We start from the raw sequence: 17,238 nt of genomic DNA, 5'->3' as shown, positions 1-17,238 counted from the left end.
AGGTTCCACTCCTGTCAGCCAAGAACAGGAATCTGTGGCTATCATGGGCCCAAGCTCACCCAAACTAGACAGTTGAAGATTAGGGGGGGAATCTTTTTCTTCAAAAGTCCAGTTTCAGTGGACATATTTATTCTGCCTTTATGTGCTACTGGAATTATAGTAAATATGAGTTCCTGACTTCAAATGAACACCCTTTCATGTCGTAGTTGCAAGTTGGAGATTCAGAAAATAATTTGATACATTATCCTTTTATTATGGTGTAGGTAAGAACCGTTTCAGTGGTTGGTGGTAGGTACATTGCTAGTTATATAAATAGAACTTTGGAAACACTTAATAGTCAGGAAATAATAGATTAGGAAATAACCACTGACACACTGTATCACTAACATTAAGTACATTTTTAGAAAAGCAGAAAATGTTAGAAAGATGCTAAAATGAATCAGGGCAGCTTATTAGATTAAAAGTGCATTAACACATTTGTGACCATCTTATGAGCACATTAAGGCAGCATTAATATATTTGGAAAAGAAGCGACAAGGACCCAGTTGTTTTTAGCCCTTCTGATACAAGGGGTTAACTTTTTCAAAATGTTAAAAACACTATGTAACAAATTTTTCATTTTATTTTGTTCCTGGGTCGTATGAGTTATTTCCTAATTGCTTTTACTGCAAAAGTATAGAAAATGGCTATTATTCATCTCACACTTTGCTTTTGTGACCAGGGCTTTCGTATTTTGGAATTTATCTGTTTTCATTGAGCAAATGGATGAATTTACGTCTTTTCCTTCACATAAAGTCAGGGTGGGAAATTAAATAATTTTGAGGCATAAGCAATTAGAAAATAACACTTACTGCCCAGGAACAAACACTGTGTTATATAGTGTAATCAAAGAAGACAAAACATACACAAACATGTTTAAGAGTAAGTATTTATGCTGTAAATGAGATCTGACTACACTGGACATCTTCTACATTTGTCATATATAGTTTTTCACTGAGCAATTACACTTTACAAAAAAATATATTTATGTATAGAATATATACATTTTGGAACATTTCAAGTAAGTATAGATTTATATTTACACATTTTTACAAAGTGTCAGGGAATTAAACAGGTGGGATGAGATCCCTCACATGACTTGTTTTTTCCTTTGCAATACTGATCGGGTGCATTCTTTAAATGTGGGATGTGATGTATATTGTAACCTCTTTGAGGAACCCAATTCAGACTGCAATAATAAAGTACTGTTCTGTCTGCCTTTATCCTTATTCATCCCAGATCTCTGGTTATGATTCCCATGGACTGAACTCCAGCAGACTGTAGGTCCAAGATTGTGTGAAGCTTTGGCTCTATTTATCCCTTGCATTAACATGTGGATCAGCCATGCCACCACCAGAGATCCAGAGCCTGGCTCTCACTGTAATCAGATGTCAGGTAGGTGTAAACAGTGTATACAGTGTGTTTGCATCAGGCTGGTATTAGGTATTAGGAAGAAAAGTACTACGATGCATAATTTTTTTTCTAAACAGCTAAGAACCTGGCATAATCATTTAACCCTCCTATGTATATAAATATCAGGGGTAAATACAAGAGTGAAATCAAATGCAAACTGCATGTTAATTCCTTCATCTTCAATAACTGCTTTATCCTGGTCAGTGGATCTGGAGAATGCTGGGCATGAGGTGGGAATACTCCCTGGGTAGGATGTCAGTCTATTGCAGGGTACCATGTACACACACACACACACACACCTAGGGGGAATTTAGAAGAGTCAATGATCCTGCCAGTTTGAAACCCACATGGACATTGGGAGAACATGTAACTCCATACAGACAGTAAACTGAGCTCTGGATCGAACTGGGGACGCTGGAGCTGTGATGTGGCAATGTTACCAGTCGATTTCATGTTAATGCAAGGTGTACATTGGGCCTTTGAGTCCATGCCATATTGTGTCCTTCAGTTTAAGAATTTAAAATATCACGGTCATTGGTCACAGTACCTCGATTTAAATTTGATGTGATACAGAGAAACTTGGGAAAAAAATATAGTCATGTCACCGTTCTGATGCACTTAGTGCTTGTGTGTCCCTTCAAACCTGTAATCATTGTTAAAGTTTTTGAGCACCATCAGAGCCAAGCATATGCTGGTGGAGCAGCAATGGTAAATCTGTAAAGCCTTCAGTTAAACCCTCCAGTATCCACTCCCATAGACTCAGCTGGCTTGTAGTAACAGCTGCCAAAGGCTTCTCATGCATCAATGCGGAAGGAGAGAAGCTTCTCAGAGTGCATGTTGTTAAGGGTGCGCAGATCTGGAAGTTTGAGCAGCAGCTTGGTGAAACGAGAGACATCACCAGGGGCGCTCTTGCTGACCAATGTACGAAGGGCTTTAATCAGGCTGTCCTGGAGCATCTCCACCGACTTTACATTTTCTAAACCAGCGCGATCTGAACAATAAGAAAGAATAAATTATTTACACATATCATACATAATTACTGCCACTTTGACATTCATATTGCTCATCTATGAGATGACTAATATAAAATAGCACAATTTTATATCTTGACTGTTCATTCAGAAGGTGACCTATATGAAAACCATGAAAATGCTAACCTGTAGAAACCAGCACCACAGCAGTAAAAAGACCCAGCTCCTCTGCGGAGAGCTCAAGTGCACTGAGTTTCTCACTAAAGTCAAACATGGTTCCCAACAGGGCTCCCATTCCCATGCTCTTCAAAGCTTCTAGGCTGTAGGTGGTGCCAGAAATAAACGTGACGGTCTTCTCCATGACATTAAACAAGGATGCAAAACGTACCATCAGCACCTATGAAAAGAACCATAGAGGGAAACAGACCAAGGTTAGTCAATACTAAAGGTGGAGAATTGTGTATATATCAAAGAGAACACTATAATTGCTGAAAGTCTAGAAATTCATCATGTCGCCTCACAACAAATGATCAAATAACTAACTGAAATGTTTGTGATGTTCTTAATGACTCTCATGATAACTGATAATGATAGGTCTAAGCCAAACAAGTTCAGAGCTAAACCAGAACTGCAACCACAAAGAGATTTATTTTATTGAAGAAACAAAATCCCAGTACACACTATAAATGTCAGGGCTAATACTAAACAGCCTCTCCTAGATAAAAGTGCAGATCACAGCATAGACCTTGTATAAACATGTTTATATAGTCTATGGTTCATGGATGTTGAGTTATATAAACTGCTGCCCTGCCTCTCTTACACAATCACTCTTGTGTCTTGACAATGAATTGGATAAAACTGGATTTCATGGCTTTTGAACAGAATACAAAAAGATGTATGGGGAAACTGGCTAGTAGTACCTGAAGGATCAAATATTTCCATTGAAATAGCATGTATTTTCAGTCCTATGCAAAAAAAACTCCCAAGAAAGATTTGGAGGTGGAGGGAAAATTTCCCAAAGACACAATTTTTTAATTATAGAACTAGACTAGAAGCTCCTGGATGCTTTCTGCCTTCCAACCTGGTGACTCCAAAAATCCCACTTTGACATGTGTGTGAGGCCAAAATGGTCCTTAGATTCACCAAGTATGATGGAATCCTAGGCCCCGAGCACAAGAGAAATGCGCATTTAGAACAATCCCAGAACCAGACACAACACTGTTGCCTTGGGAACACGAGGCAAACCAGATCCATCTACAAATTGAGTACTATATAGGATGGAAAGTGTGGTTACAGTTAGGAAAGAACTAGTCTCAGACTCTTGACCAACAGGAAACAGACCACCTGATATCTTTTGCACACTTTTATGGCAATGACCTTCAGAATGTTGAAAATTACAACCCTTCTGTGCACTGTTTTTTAGCAGTATAACAAGCTTTTGAAGAAAGCGACACAATCAACATTTCGAGCAAAATATATTCACTGGTGTCAATAAAGTTCACAGAATCTTTCAAAGTTGTTAAAGAGTTTTGTGTGAAGCACTGAATAAACGAGATAATTTTGTGTGTTTACTGACAAGCTATGGGAAAAGGCCTGTGGTTAGTCATCTGCCATGTCAATCAATTGGCCTTTTTCTGTAAAATTAGGCAGACCATAGCTGCATTTATTGATGAAACACAGTACCCCATCTAGTAAAGCTAAAGGTCTGGCTTGCAAGACTAGGAAGGACCTAACAAACTGCATACCTGATCTGACACTCCTCCAAACAATCTTGAACCCTTGAAATTTTCTCATCTGTGTATGTTTTGCTCCAATATAGTAATTGTGAATTTCTTATTGTAATATATATCTTCTTCTTCATAATATAGGATATTTTGTTTGTTTAATTATTTAAATCAACAGATGGTCAAGATCCTACCTCAAAGGTGCCAGCTTTCAGCAAGGTGATCTGATCGTTCTGGGATAGAGAGCTGAAACCTGGGATATGCTTGGCAAACTCCACCACCTCACGCACAGCTGGTGTGAAGCTCAGGGAGAAATCTTCCCAAATCTCTTGTGGTGTCTTGTTAGGATCTGCCTGAGGATGCATGTTCATTGGACAAGCCTGGAAATGGTAAAAATGATTTAGAAAATGCTTCAGGTTGTAGCAGGTAACATAGTTTTTGTGTACTAGTAAGAAGGTTGGTCCTGTTCAAAGTTAGTTAGGATCACGAAACAGTTTGGTAATCACCTATGGTGAGGTCTACTAGTCTATAAAGTGTCCCAGAAGTCTGCTTTTAAATCAGCCCAGATAACTGCAGACTCACCAGCAAAATGTCCTTGCGGTTCTTCCATGGGCAGCTTTGCGGGATATTGTTGCTGTTCCCATTACCCTGCTGAGCTCCATACCAGCTGCTGTTTGGGATGTGTTGCCCATTGTTTTGGTGTGGCAGCCTCTGATGTTGCTGGTTGGAGACTGGTGAGGATTGAAGGTGTTGTTGGTTATCAGGATTGAAGCCACTGCACTGTAGAGCTGCATTAGACTGATATATTGAATTGTGGCCATTCATATTGTAGCCAGATGCAAAGTAATTACTGTTGTGGCCATCCAGATCAACCCCATTTTGGGGCTGTAGTGCTGCACTTAGCTTATCGTGAGCATAGACAAAGGTCTCACGATGAGCTTTGGTAATGGCAGTGATGGTACTGTCCAGGCCAGGACTAGGGCACAGTGGTGGTGAGGTGGCAATCCGAGGAGGGCTCTGAGCAGTTTGAGCAGTAGGCGATGCTGGAGCTGGTGGAGAAGGGGAAGGAGCTAGAGGCACAGCAGAAGGCTGGGGCTGAGAAGCCACTGTCAGACCTGGGCAGGGAGATGAGGAAGATGAGGATGATGAAGAGAATGAGGTGCTGGTCTTGAGACTAGCCAGTTGGAATTCATTCTGTAGCTGGTTGTTCACCATGTTATTCATGGCGCTCTGCATCTCAGCTAGCATGCGCTGTTTTTCACGTTTCGGGATGCGACCAAAACGGACAGCTGTAATTGGAAGAAAACAGAAATGTTATTTGGGCTTGGGTTTTTAGTTTTAGCAGAAAGAAATATACTGTCAATGCAACGCACCATCACGAGACATGCCAACAGACAAACACTTCTTGAAACGGCACTGCTGACACCGATTGCGGTTGATCCTCATAATAGTACAGGTTTCATTCTTCAGGCACTTTTTGTACTGGATGTTCTGCTGGATGCTCCGACGGAAGAACCCCTGCCAAAGATGAAGGGAAAAATGTAGCTGTTTTTGAAATTTAAAACAGAATTTAGTCTTCCAAGTGACATGTCAATAACAATAATAACATTCTTACCTTGCAGCCTTCACAGGCATGGACACCATAATGAAAGCCTGATGCCACATCTCCACAGACTTTGCAGAGTAAAACCATTCCATTTAGCTCTTATATATATATAAAAAAAAAAATTTATATCAGTCTCAATCATGAATGCATAATCAATGGTGGTGTTGAACAAAAGGCAATTTTACTCACTTGTAAGAGTAGCAACTGATTTGTTTGGTGAGTTGTATGTGATGTTGCTTTCATCACGCCCCCTTGGGGATCCTCCTGAACTTGATGAGCTGCCGTCTTCACCACATGCTGAACTGCTGGAGCTACTGCTGCTGGTGTACATACGTGAAGAATCATGGGAACCATTAGGTGAAGATGGGAAAGATGACCCGAAGCACGGCTGTGTAAATGATTGCAGACTGCTGTTGGAATTCTCGCTGTACATGGATACTGGGCTGGTGCGGTTAGGAGACCCTCCACATGATCCGATGTAAGAGATTACTCCTCCTAGTGAACGGAAGAAGGGAAATACATTTCAGGACTATGGTTACAATGTGCCTCTGCATGCCCACTAATAAAAGAAAGAAGGCTGAGGACTCAAAATAACTATGTGCAGTAATATCATGTTGTACAAAGGTTATGTTTGTGATTGCAGCTGGGGCAGTGTCCAGCCACGTGGTAAAGCTTGTGTGTCATGCTGTTGATTTATTCCAAGCCGTGATTCAGGTGCAGATCCCTGTCTGTCATATTGTTTATGCACTATAATGATAGCAGAAGTCAGATTACTCTTAGGATGCATGCAAAACAGGGAAATCCCACTTAACAACTTTACAAATACATTTCCTCTAGCTCTTTTTTTTTATTTTATTTTTGAGCTCAGGTAAATCACCGTGATCAGCTTTACAAATAAATATCCCCTGTTAGCACTTTCCCCCCTAGATTTGTGAGATAAATCCCAGTAAACATCTTTACAAATAAAGATCCCCTGTTTCTACTTTTCTCCTTCATGTGAACAGCTTTACAGGTAAATTTCCTATGTTCATATACTCCACTCCCATTCTTCAGCACTCTTTATTATTTATTGCAGTATATGTTTACTTTAGCCTTTATTTTAGTTATTTGAATTCTCTAACCCATTAAAACCTATGAAGAATGTTTAACCCTGTTTACTCTGGACATGACAGAGATACAGTATTCTGTCTGTCTAGTATCGTTCCTCCAAACATAGTAGAGGCCAAATATCTTCAAAGATTATATAACCACTGTACACAAGAACAAAAAGCCAAAGGGTCACTGTGTCAGGTGGAATACAACCGCAACACGTGCACGCGCATGTGATTACAGCCCAAATCCACCCTCTGTCTAGTCTCTTTAGTAGTTAACTTTTACAACACCGTTGTTAATGGTGTCGAACACAATAAAAAAAAATAATAAAACACCAACACCGCTAAATAACAAAACCTTGATGGAGAGATACTTCAGGTAAAACCCGTGGCTGCAACGCGCATGCGTGGAATGTGCCTAGCGCATCATCCGAGCACACCGCCGTGCCACGTGCGCTTCTCAGACACACGGCTCTACAACGAGACCGGCTCGTGTTATGTGGATCCGCCTTCCAAATGAGAGCCTCGAGTGCCATGATTAAGTATATATCCCTCACTATCTCAGATATATTCAATATGATCTAGTTGAATACATGGATGTGTTATGAAAAGCGCAATATTATGAAATTTAAACTGACTTTCTAATCAAAGGAAAATTAAATTGATTTTCTAATAAAAAATAAATCTTTATATATTTTTTTTCAATATGGAATAAATTAGTTTCATAAAACTGTATTTGTATGTTAACACACACACACACAAAAACATCATTTTGACTGCCAATTATATGAAGAGTGGCATGTTGCCTTTTTCAAAATGTTACGAAATAAGCTACGTAGACATGTATCTTTCACTGTTTGTTATCTATGTATCCATGTCAACAGAAGGTGGGGGGAAAGGCTGTTACGTCCTCTTGGATCGGTTCCCTGTCCTAGTTTTAAAACTAACGTGGGTTAGGAAGTGCAGCCCGCATCCCTGTGTTGAGTCTGGAACTGTCCAATCAGAGCGCGCGCATGGCTCACGTGGCTACTTCGCAGTAGGCCTGGCTCAGCGGGGAGATTATGTAATGAGCGCGAGCGCGCCAATGATCGAGGGAGGAGAGTCGGACTGAAAACAAAGCGCACATGGCGCTCCATGTGAACATGTTTGGACACGCGACGCTGCCTGCACCGCAAGGACGGCCGTACACCTGACTTTTCTGTCCTGACCTATTTCCTCAAACACGACGAGAACAATGTCTTGCCGCGTGATGTCCCTGTATTTGACTGATCTTTAAACCCGTTCTCCATTTACGGCTTTTTTTCCCAGGACTTATATGCATTAATACACAAGTTTCCCCCTCATTTTTCAGGACGTGCTGAATAGGCTATATTACAGTTTAGGAGTCATACATATAAATTCTGTAGCCTACACCATAGCTAATAATCCCAGTTTAGGAGGTTTATTCATTAAACAAAAAATATTAGATGGCTCGCAGTAATAAGTGCGCATCGCACCGTCTAGTATATTGATACTGTATCCTATATTTTAACATATCTAATATCTAATCAACAAATCCGGATGTCCAGTTGTAATCAAAGGCTCAGCCTGGATCATTTTAACGTCTAGAAAACACGCATACAAACACATGTAAAACACATTTATAAATAGGAAAATCGATGCTTTAAGCTTACAGTATTTCTTACCGGTGTTGTTGTTGTTGTTGTTGTTATTGTTCGAGTCCATTGTCGTAGCCAGTCTGTGCTCCAGTCATACAGGTGTCGATATGAAAAGTAAAACCTAGACAAACTGTAGGCTATTCTTCAAGCGCTTCAAAACGCATGGAATTCGCAGAACACGTGCAAACACGTACTGGCGGTTGCTTGAGCAGACGGAATCTTCCAGTCAGATAGGCTACTGGTTGAGAAGATGTTGAGATGTGCCGGTTTGTAGTCTCATGTGAGACTCCAGTGCGCCTGTGCTGTCACTCTTCTCGCAATGTGTCGCTATGAAGCGCTCCGTCAGGACGCAGGGTTTTCTGCTGAGGCTGGCGCAGTTTGGAGCGCAGGTGAGGTGGGGCGCTTCAGCAAACCCGCACGAGGCGCGAAATGTGTCCATGTGACCCGCTGAAGAGTCTCGTGGCCCAGTGACACACTTTCAGAGTACTTAGCAAAAGTCCTTGGGTCTTCAACTGATAATTCTACTTCTTGGATATATCCAGAACCATAGGCAGTATATGCATTGACTCCATAACCATTTAATCATATGCACATGCGCATCTGTTCCTATGCGCAATTTATCATGCACCACCCTGTACATTGGAAAAAAAATAATGCTTGGGTATGCTAAAACATATTTACAGTAAGGTATTGTAATATCTTACTGTTGTATAAAACAGAGGGGCACAGTGGCTTAGTGGTTAGCACATTTGCCTGGGTTGAAGTCCTCTCGTGGAGTTTGCATGTTCTTCTGGTGCTGCAAGGGTTTCCTCCGGGTACTCCGGTTTCCTCCACCCGTCCAAAGGAATGTGCTATAGGCTGATAAGCATCTCTAAAATTGTCTGTAATATGAGTGTGTGCGCAACTGTGCCCTGCGATGGGCTGGCACCCCATCCAGGGTGTCCCCTGCCTTGTGCCCCAGGTCCCCTGGGATAGGCTCCAGACTCCCCACGATCCTGAGTAGGGTAAGCGGTATAGAAAATGGATGGATGTATAAAACACACAACATGTAATCTAGTACATTTGCTCATTTGACTCATGGATACAACTGAGTTGAAGGTAAGGGTCTTGCAGCTTGGCAGGGCTGGGGTTTGAACACACAACCTTATGATCTATTCGCAAAGCCTTAAGCACTGAACCACAACAATTACACTGCAAGTAGCTTGCATTGACTTAATTACTTCTGCAAATGAATTGACTCCACTAAAGATTGTAGCAAATCAATGCAAGCTAGTTGAGCTAGTTGTAGTGGCTCAGTTGTTAGGGGTTCAAGTCACAGATGTTCATATCCCAGCACCACCAAACCGCCCTGAAGGGGTCCTTGAGCAAGATCCTTCAGCTCAGTTGTATCCTACATCAACCAAAAGATCAAATGTACTGAGTTATATGTTATGTTATACTATGTATGAAATGACAGTACTTCTTTACAGTGCCATCAATGGAAAATTAACACAATAGGATCACCTCAGACCAGATACTTGGACCATTGTTGGACCATTCTTAGCACAACAGTGACACGGGCATGGAAGTAAATGTATGGCACTGGGACACAATAAAAATCGACCATATCAGGTGTAGCAACATTGCTGGACTTTTTGAATACTGTGTACACCTCCAGGTTGTTTTACCTTGTAAGTGTAGATTTAGAAACTAAAGCTATTTTTTCTGCATGCACAGTTTGTGTTAATAGTCCTCTACCTTGCATTATTGGTCAATCTATGACAGTGGTAATGCTGATGCCTGGACTGCAATGTACTGCGATATATGTCAGTATCACTGTTATGCGAAGGATGGTCTCTTTCCATTGAGTTTTGGGGTAGTGGGAAGCTGACATATGGCATACCAAACATTATGACAGATGGTATAATGGTTTGTAGCACTATAAGGCATTTTTTCGGACATGTCCCAGGTTTTGGACATAGAATAGTAAAGAGGGTCATGAACATATGAAAGTATAACACTGCAAGTTTGCATTTTCAGAAGATTTGATTTGTTACTTGTGCCAAATTAATTGCCATATAATGTAATTAATGTATTGGCTCCATAGGTTTTCATAGTATAGTCCCTAATAATCATTCTGCAACTCAGCAGACTACACCCAGTGTTCTTGGGATATCCCTCAAAACCCTAATCAGGATAAAGTTTAAGGTTAATGAATTAATGAAAATCAAATGCCTGTATTATACAGTTTATTTATTTTTTATTTTATTATTGACAAATTACTTCAGAAGAAACAGAGGAACAACACAGAATTCCATTACAGATTCCCCAAGTTTCCAGTAATGTATAGGCTAAATCTGTGAGAAATTTCCAGGTAGGCTAAGGCAGGCTAATGGAGACTATACAAACACAACCCAAATACACTTTCTGCTGTTGAATTTCAAAGTTTAAGTCTATTTAAATTTGAGTTGACCTTCAACAGAATGTTATATATCATGGTAGGTTCTGACCACTGTTTCATATCCACTAAGTATAAGATATGTATCCTAACAATACAGAAAAAAAATACGTACTTTTAGTCTATTTACTTTTAGTCATGCATTTATGAATACAGACTATAAAAGATAAGGTTGTAAATATACTCAGAGCTTCTGCTTTGGTAAATTATTTTGTTCCTGAAGAGAGGCACAGCCAGTGCACGGTACAATCAGCTACTGTATATTCAGCTTAACTCAATATGATGTAGGCTGTTTCTTCCTAAAATAAGCTCCCACTGAGCATATACTCTAAATAGCAGTGTCTACTAAGATTGGCTCACTGTGTTCACTGCTGTTGTCCTCTTTTTTTGGCATTAGCACACATCCAGGACCTGTCCTTGTTCAAAAATAGCAGATCTTGCAGCAAAATGTCTGTAAACATTAATTCACTGGGACTGTGCAGTCTAAACAGAAAAAAAGAAACACTGTTTATTAACTTTACTGTGAATTAATCGTATACCATATTAAATATATAAATATACCATGTGATTGTGCCTCTTTCACCTTTCATGCTTGACCCTTATGGTGCAGAGATTCATCTGAGGCTCTCTGAATGTATGTGTGTTTACTCGATTCCTGCAGAAGATGTTGGAAGTTTGTTAGTATGCAGAGTAGTGATGTGATTCAAAACATTTCACAAGCCCTAGGGAAGGGGTTTTTCAAAGTGGGCCATATTGGTCGACCTCATAATAACAGATTGTCGGTCACTACAATATTATTCTAGAGCTCCATTATAATTAACTTTAGTGGAATAACTGCAACAGGGTATCACCTGACAGCTGGTGTTGTGATACAATAGATGATATTCATAAATTTGTGCTTCTTTTCAGGACAAATGACATTGACCACTTTACTTAAATAATCTTTCAAGGATTCGCGAAAGGCTTTCCATGCTCAGTGGTTGAAAACATTACCACTTATTATCTCTAATGTTCTGTACCCTGTTTGTTCTGTACCCTGTTTGTTCTTTGTCCTCTGACTTTTTTTTTTGTTGCAGTGTCCATGATTTGTTTCATAATGTCTCAAAATATTAAATTTCTTAATTACTGTCTCATGACATACATGAATTTGCTATGGCTCTCAATGAAAAAGTATTTTTGTTTCCAGCTCTTTTGAAATTGTTCCTTTTTGTCTGTAGATTCGACTATTCAGTAAATTAATTTGCAGGTGTAATTAGAGAAAAAAAAAGACTCTTGCAACTTGGCTAAGGAAAAATTCCAATGTGTTGGGTAGTGATAGAGGCCACTGGCCAATTAGTATCTGTCCGCGGGTCGCCCTTGGCCCTGGGGCCAGACTTTGAACACCCCTGCTCTATGGTTTTCAAATGTTATGCAGTCAGGTACTCATTTAACTGTGACTACTTAAAAGGCCCGCTCAGTACAAATTTCTGTTAATAATCCAACTACACTCACTGTCCACTTTATTAGGAACACCTGGAGTTTTCCTGACCTGACCCTGACGAACAGTTGTTCTTAAAAGTCGTGCCCTTTTACAGTTGGTAATCTCAGCTGGATATTATAGATTTGTACCAAAGACTTTGTGATAAGGTCTGTTGTTAAATGCACTATACAAATACAATTGAACTGAACTGAATTAGACCATCAGCCACATTAACTTCATTAAGAAGAAGTATTTTATGCGGTTGCTACTGACAGTTGCAGCACCTCGCACTCAGGCTTGCTGACAAATCTTTCTCTTACAAGTGTACAAACTAGTCTCATCATTCCAGGAAATGGTATGTATTTTCTGAAAACAAACGTTTGCTGAACCATGCGATTAGCCGGGTTAATATTAACACATCAGCGGTTAATATTCAATCTACTGAAGTCACACTACATGTGTTTACGTTTTGTTTTACCTAGAAAGCGATTCTTCAAAAGCACATGGACCCTAATTTATGAGCATATCACCCTATCAGTAGTTTAATAATTAACTAGTAAAATGGTATATTATTTCTTTTATTATTCTGAGATAGCAAACGAGTTATTTTCTATGTCCTGGAATTACCGCACACTGACTATATGTTCTCTATATTCAGATTGTTTACAAACTTTTGTGTCCGCTCATTAAAGTCTATCAAGGCTGTGAGAAATAAAATGCTTCTGGGAATAAGCGAAAATATCAGACACATTATGTTTTCAGACACGTTATGTGATCACATCCAGCAACAGGTGCATGAGTCTTTTGGGAAAAAGTCACTAATACAGGCTTTAGCCTGCTTTTCTGGGAAATCCCTACTGTAATGTAGCTTCTGAAACGCTTTAATGGATACTCTTAAAAATCTGTCCTGCTTTGTCATACAGAGTGATGTAGAAATTAATATTTATTATTATTATTATTATTATTAATACTAATAATAATAATAATAACCTTCTGTGGTGTGCTGTGCAGTCCCTGCTGGAAAAAAACCCCAATAGAAACCATCACAGAAATTCTAATGGTTTCCACTAGAAATACCTTTACAAACCATCAGCTAACCATTAAAACCATTACCGTTATTGGTCCTAATGGTATCCACTAGACAGAACATGTCACCAATAGAAGGCAACAAATTACAAGTAGAGACCCACGGGAACATTAGTTTCCATTAAAACCAATACAATTCCCATTATAACCATTACAAATTCTATGGAGTGTGTCTATTGGGTTTTTTTATGCAAATTATGCAAACTCAGGTATGACCTGTTCCATAAGATGGCACAGTTCACGAGTCGGTCCTCGCGAGGAGGAAAGGAAGACCCACGAGCTGGGAATGTTTATTAATGCAGAGAATAATGTCCTCTATGTTCGTCTTTACATTACAGTGTGCTCCTGTGTTCCACTCCTGCAAAAGTGTAATAGTAAATATAGCTAACTAAGGAACGACTAAATTCTATACTTTCTCTATTGTGAATCGCAAAAGCACAAGGTAAAGTCTGAAGATGCAATTAACAACAAAATCGATATTAAAAAAAAAAGAAAAAAAAAAGAAAAACTAGATTTGTCTCTGTGATCAGCCTCATAACCTGATAGAGGCTCCATAGTCTCATCTCAAGAGCTATGTACCATATGTCAGGCTGTCGTTAGGCTGTTTCTAATGAACCAAAAACGCATTTCATTTGAGTGGGTGTTTTCCATCTCCTTTTCCAACTGCATAAGCAAACCGTTAAGCGCGCGTGTCCCTTTATCCGGAGAAGTGCGGCAAAATTTCTTTAGTGAAGCGGTGATTTGGTTGTAGCTAATAAACCACTTGAAATATAACTCATATGCTAAAATGCAAATACATAAATCATGACGAGAGAACAAAAATATGAATATCATCCGTTTTGGGGGTTTTTTTGGGGTTTTTTTTTGTTGTTTTTTTTTGCTGTTTCTTGTCCTATTTGCTTGTGTCGCAGCTCCTCGTGCGCCATGTGAGCTCTGTACCGAGAACAGCTGCGCGTGTGCAGGAGCTTGAAAACTGGCGTCACGTCGTTCGGCGCCCAGGCTCGGCCACGTGCGCTCAGTGTGGAGCATCGCTGTGGGCGGGAGCAGGGGCGTCGCTGTTCTGAAGCTGTATCACACACAAGCGCACGCATGCACACGCGCGCGCACACACACACACACACACACACACACACACACACACATATATATATATATATATATATATATATATATATATATATATATATATATATATGAATATGAATATGTGTGTGTATATATATGTATATATATATATGTATGTACATATATATATATATATATATATATATATATATATATATATATATATATGTATATGTATATGTGTGTGTGCTTAAAAGTTTGTGAACCCTTTAGAATGTTCTATGTTATGAATGAATATGAATATGACCTAAAACATAATCAGATTTTCAAGTACTAAAAAATAAATAAAGAGAACCCAATTAAACAAATGAGACAAAAGTATTACACTTGGTCATTTATTTATTGCTGAAAATGATCCATTATTACATATCTGTGTAAAGTAGGTGAACCTTTGCTTTCAGTGTTTAGCAATAACTGCAGCTAAACATTTCCAGTAAGTGTTGATCAGTCCTGCACATCGGCTTGGAGGAAATTTAGCCCATTCCTCAACAGGCCCGGATTAAGAATTCAGAGGCCCCTGGGCACAATGAAAAAGGACAAGACAGGAAAGGAAAGGAAAGGAAAGAAAATAATTTTTTTTCTTCCCCTCACTTGGGCCCCAAGTGCGCATGGGCAACTGGGCCCGTGCCCATAATGGCCATTGGATAATCCAGCTCAGTTCCTCAATACAGAACAGCTTCAACTCAGGGATATTGTTGGGTTTCATCACATGAACTGCTTGCTTCAGGTCCTTCCACAGCATTTATATACCTAATGTATTAAGGTCAGGTCGTTGACTTGACCAGTCCAAAACATTAACTTTGTTCTTCTTTAACCATTCTTTAGTAAAACGACTTGTGTGCTTAAGGTCATTGTCTTGCTGTGTGATCCACCCTCTTCTGGAGGGCTCATAATTTTTGCAGATTATGAAAGTTGAGGTATAGTAGGTTATACATTCAGAAAAAAGAAGAGGCTACTAAGCGATCCAATTTCTCATCACTGGGTTGGCATCTTAACATTTCTAATTTAACGTATCTTTTACAATTTTTAGGAAAGATGTCTGTGTGGTATCTAGGTATCCAACCGAGCTCAAAAATCTAATATCTGACCAGCGAACGCCTGCCAAAAAACACAACAAAACAAGCTGGTCAACCTGGTAATTTACCAAGTTGACCAGCTTGTTTAATAAGTTGAATAAATGGATCAGTAATGATTTGAGATTTTCTAGTTTCCTCACTTCATTTATTTATATATTTATTTGTTTGTTTGCTTGTTTACATATTTATTTGTTTAACATTATTGATTATTATTTACAACTTGTCATTGATGTAGCATTAGTATTATTAGTATATTAGTATATTAGTATATCATACATTTTTTTCATACTAACAGTTGCCATTTGGCAGAGAGTTTGACTGGCTTGGCCTGTGTTTTGGCAGCTGGAATTAGGTCATACCAAGCTGGATGTTTCAGCAGGGAAGGTGAATGATAAGTGGAAGGAAGAGGAACTAGCAGAAGGAGTGGTGCATCAGGACCATGCCTCAGTACACAGGCAGAGGAAATGTGATCCCACAGCAAGGTTGTTGGGATTACTGTCCATCACAGAATGAGGAGCTCAGCAATCAGGAAAAGCCTAGGAATAGAACCACTACACCTCTGAATTAAAAGGAGACAGGTGAAAGGGTTTGGACATTTTACAAAATGTACCCTGGTTGGCTCCTGCTTGAGCCTGGGGAAGACCCAGGACCCACTGGAGAGTTTGTATCTCATAGTTGGCTTGGGAATATCTGGGGATCCTCAAGGAGCAGCTGAAATCTGTAGCTGGGGATATAGAAATCTGAGTGACCTTCTCAACCTGCTGCAGGAAGGAATGAATTACTGAAATAGGGCGCACAATGTCTTAGTGGTTAGCACGTTTGCCTCACAGGGTTGGGGGTTCGATTCCCACCGTGACCATGTGTGTACGGAGTTTGCATGTTCTCCCTGTGCTTCGGGGGTTTCCTCCCCCAGTCCAAAGACATGCATGGTAGGCTGATTGGCATGTCTAAAGTGTCTGTAGTGTATGAATGGGTGTGTGAATGTGTATGTGACTGCGATGGATTGGCACCCTGTCCAGGGTGTACCCTGCCTTGTGTCTGATGCTCCCTGGGATAGGCTCCAGGTTTCCCTGTGACCCTGAAAAGGAGTAAGCGGTATAGGAGATGGATGGATGGATGGATGGATGACTGAAATGCCAGAGCTGAATGCTTACATACATCTCCTGTGTAGACTAGGCATTAGACAGACTAGTTAGACAGGCATTAGACTAGTTTAACAGGTCTTTTTTTTATTATTGTAAATTAAGTTAATTCATTCATTGTTTTTGTATAATTGATATTTTAGTTTTACATAAAAGCACTCAAGTTACACTAGGGATCTGGAAATTCAGCATAGCATTCCCAGAAGTAGAATTGCCAAGTGGAATTCCCAAATGTGCCATTGGATTACAAAATAAACTGACAGCAGAAAATTACAGGCCTACATGCTTCCTTTGTTTTTAAATGTCCTCATATTGACCATGACACATGAAGACTCATAAAATGCAAATCCTTTTCTACTTTGGCTGGGGTGTTTTGAAAAACAAAGCCATCCATTAAAATCAGTTATGATC

The 17,238-nt window shown here is 39.7% G+C and overlaps 1 protein-coding gene and 1 long non-coding RNA gene across 4 annotated transcripts; both read right to left on the bottom strand.

The window, feature by feature from the left end:
- Nucleotides 1–379: 379 nt before the first annotated feature.
- On the bottom strand, nt 380–8,915 carry nr1d1 (nuclear receptor subfamily 1, group d, member 1). 3 transcript variants are annotated; one of them, XM_053675147.1, is made up of 8 exons: nt 8,518–8,915; nt 5,943–6,248; nt 5,763–5,851; nt 5,521–5,665; nt 4,730–5,436; nt 4,342–4,527; nt 2,610–2,820; nt 380–2,443 (listed from the first exon to the last, which is right to left on the bottom strand). In XM_053675147.1, exons 2-8 carry the CDS (start codon nt 6,184–6,186, stop codon nt 2,247–2,249), a joined length of 1,779 nt encoding a protein of 592 aa, XP_053531122.1. In that variant the 5' UTR covers nt 6,187–6,248; nt 8,518–8,915; the 3' UTR covers nt 380–2,246. The 3 variants fall into 3 exon arrangements, with proteins under 3 accessions (XP_053531122.1, XP_017312572.1, XP_053531112.1); XM_017457083.3 differs by having other exon boundaries at nt 8,530–8,915; XM_053675137.1 differs by lacking the exon at nt 8,518–8,915 and adding an exon at nt 7,203–7,449.
- A 1,819-nt stretch (nt 8,916–10,734) lies between these two features.
- On the bottom strand, nt 10,735–14,483 carry LOC108258447 (uncharacterized). The gene is made up of 3 exons (XR_001810671.3): nt 14,064–14,483; nt 11,523–11,594; nt 10,735–11,422 (listed from the first exon to the last, which is right to left on the bottom strand). It is a non-coding gene; the product is annotated as an uncharacterized LOC108258447 (long non-coding RNA).
- Nucleotides 14,484–17,238: the final 2,755 nt, after the last annotated feature.

The sequence above is a fragment of the Ictalurus punctatus genome, chromosome 2, assembly GCF_001660625.3.
Source record: "Ictalurus punctatus breed USDA103 chromosome 2, Coco_2.0, whole genome shotgun sequence".
Lineage (NCBI taxonomy): Eukaryota > Metazoa > Chordata > Actinopteri > Siluriformes > Ictaluridae > Ictalurus > Ictalurus punctatus.
The sequence above is the reverse complement of the archived record's forward strand: the minus strand, read 5'-3'. Positions and strand labels throughout refer to the sequence as shown.

Bases quoted from the DNA above. Each gene is read 5' to 3' on its own strand.
- nr1d1 (XM_053675137.1), bottom strand. From the start codon at position 7,380: ATGGCACTCGAGGCTCTCATTTGGAAGGCGGATCCACATAACACGAGC. The intron at 5,852-5,942 runs GTGAGTAAAATT...TATATATATAAG, and splicing joins ATCAGTTGCTACTCTTACAA to AGCTAAATGGAATGGTTTTA. The intron at 5,437-5,520 runs GTGCGTTGCATT...TTCCAATTACAG, and splicing joins TGTTGGCATGTCTCGTGATG to CTGTCCGTTTTGGTCGCATC.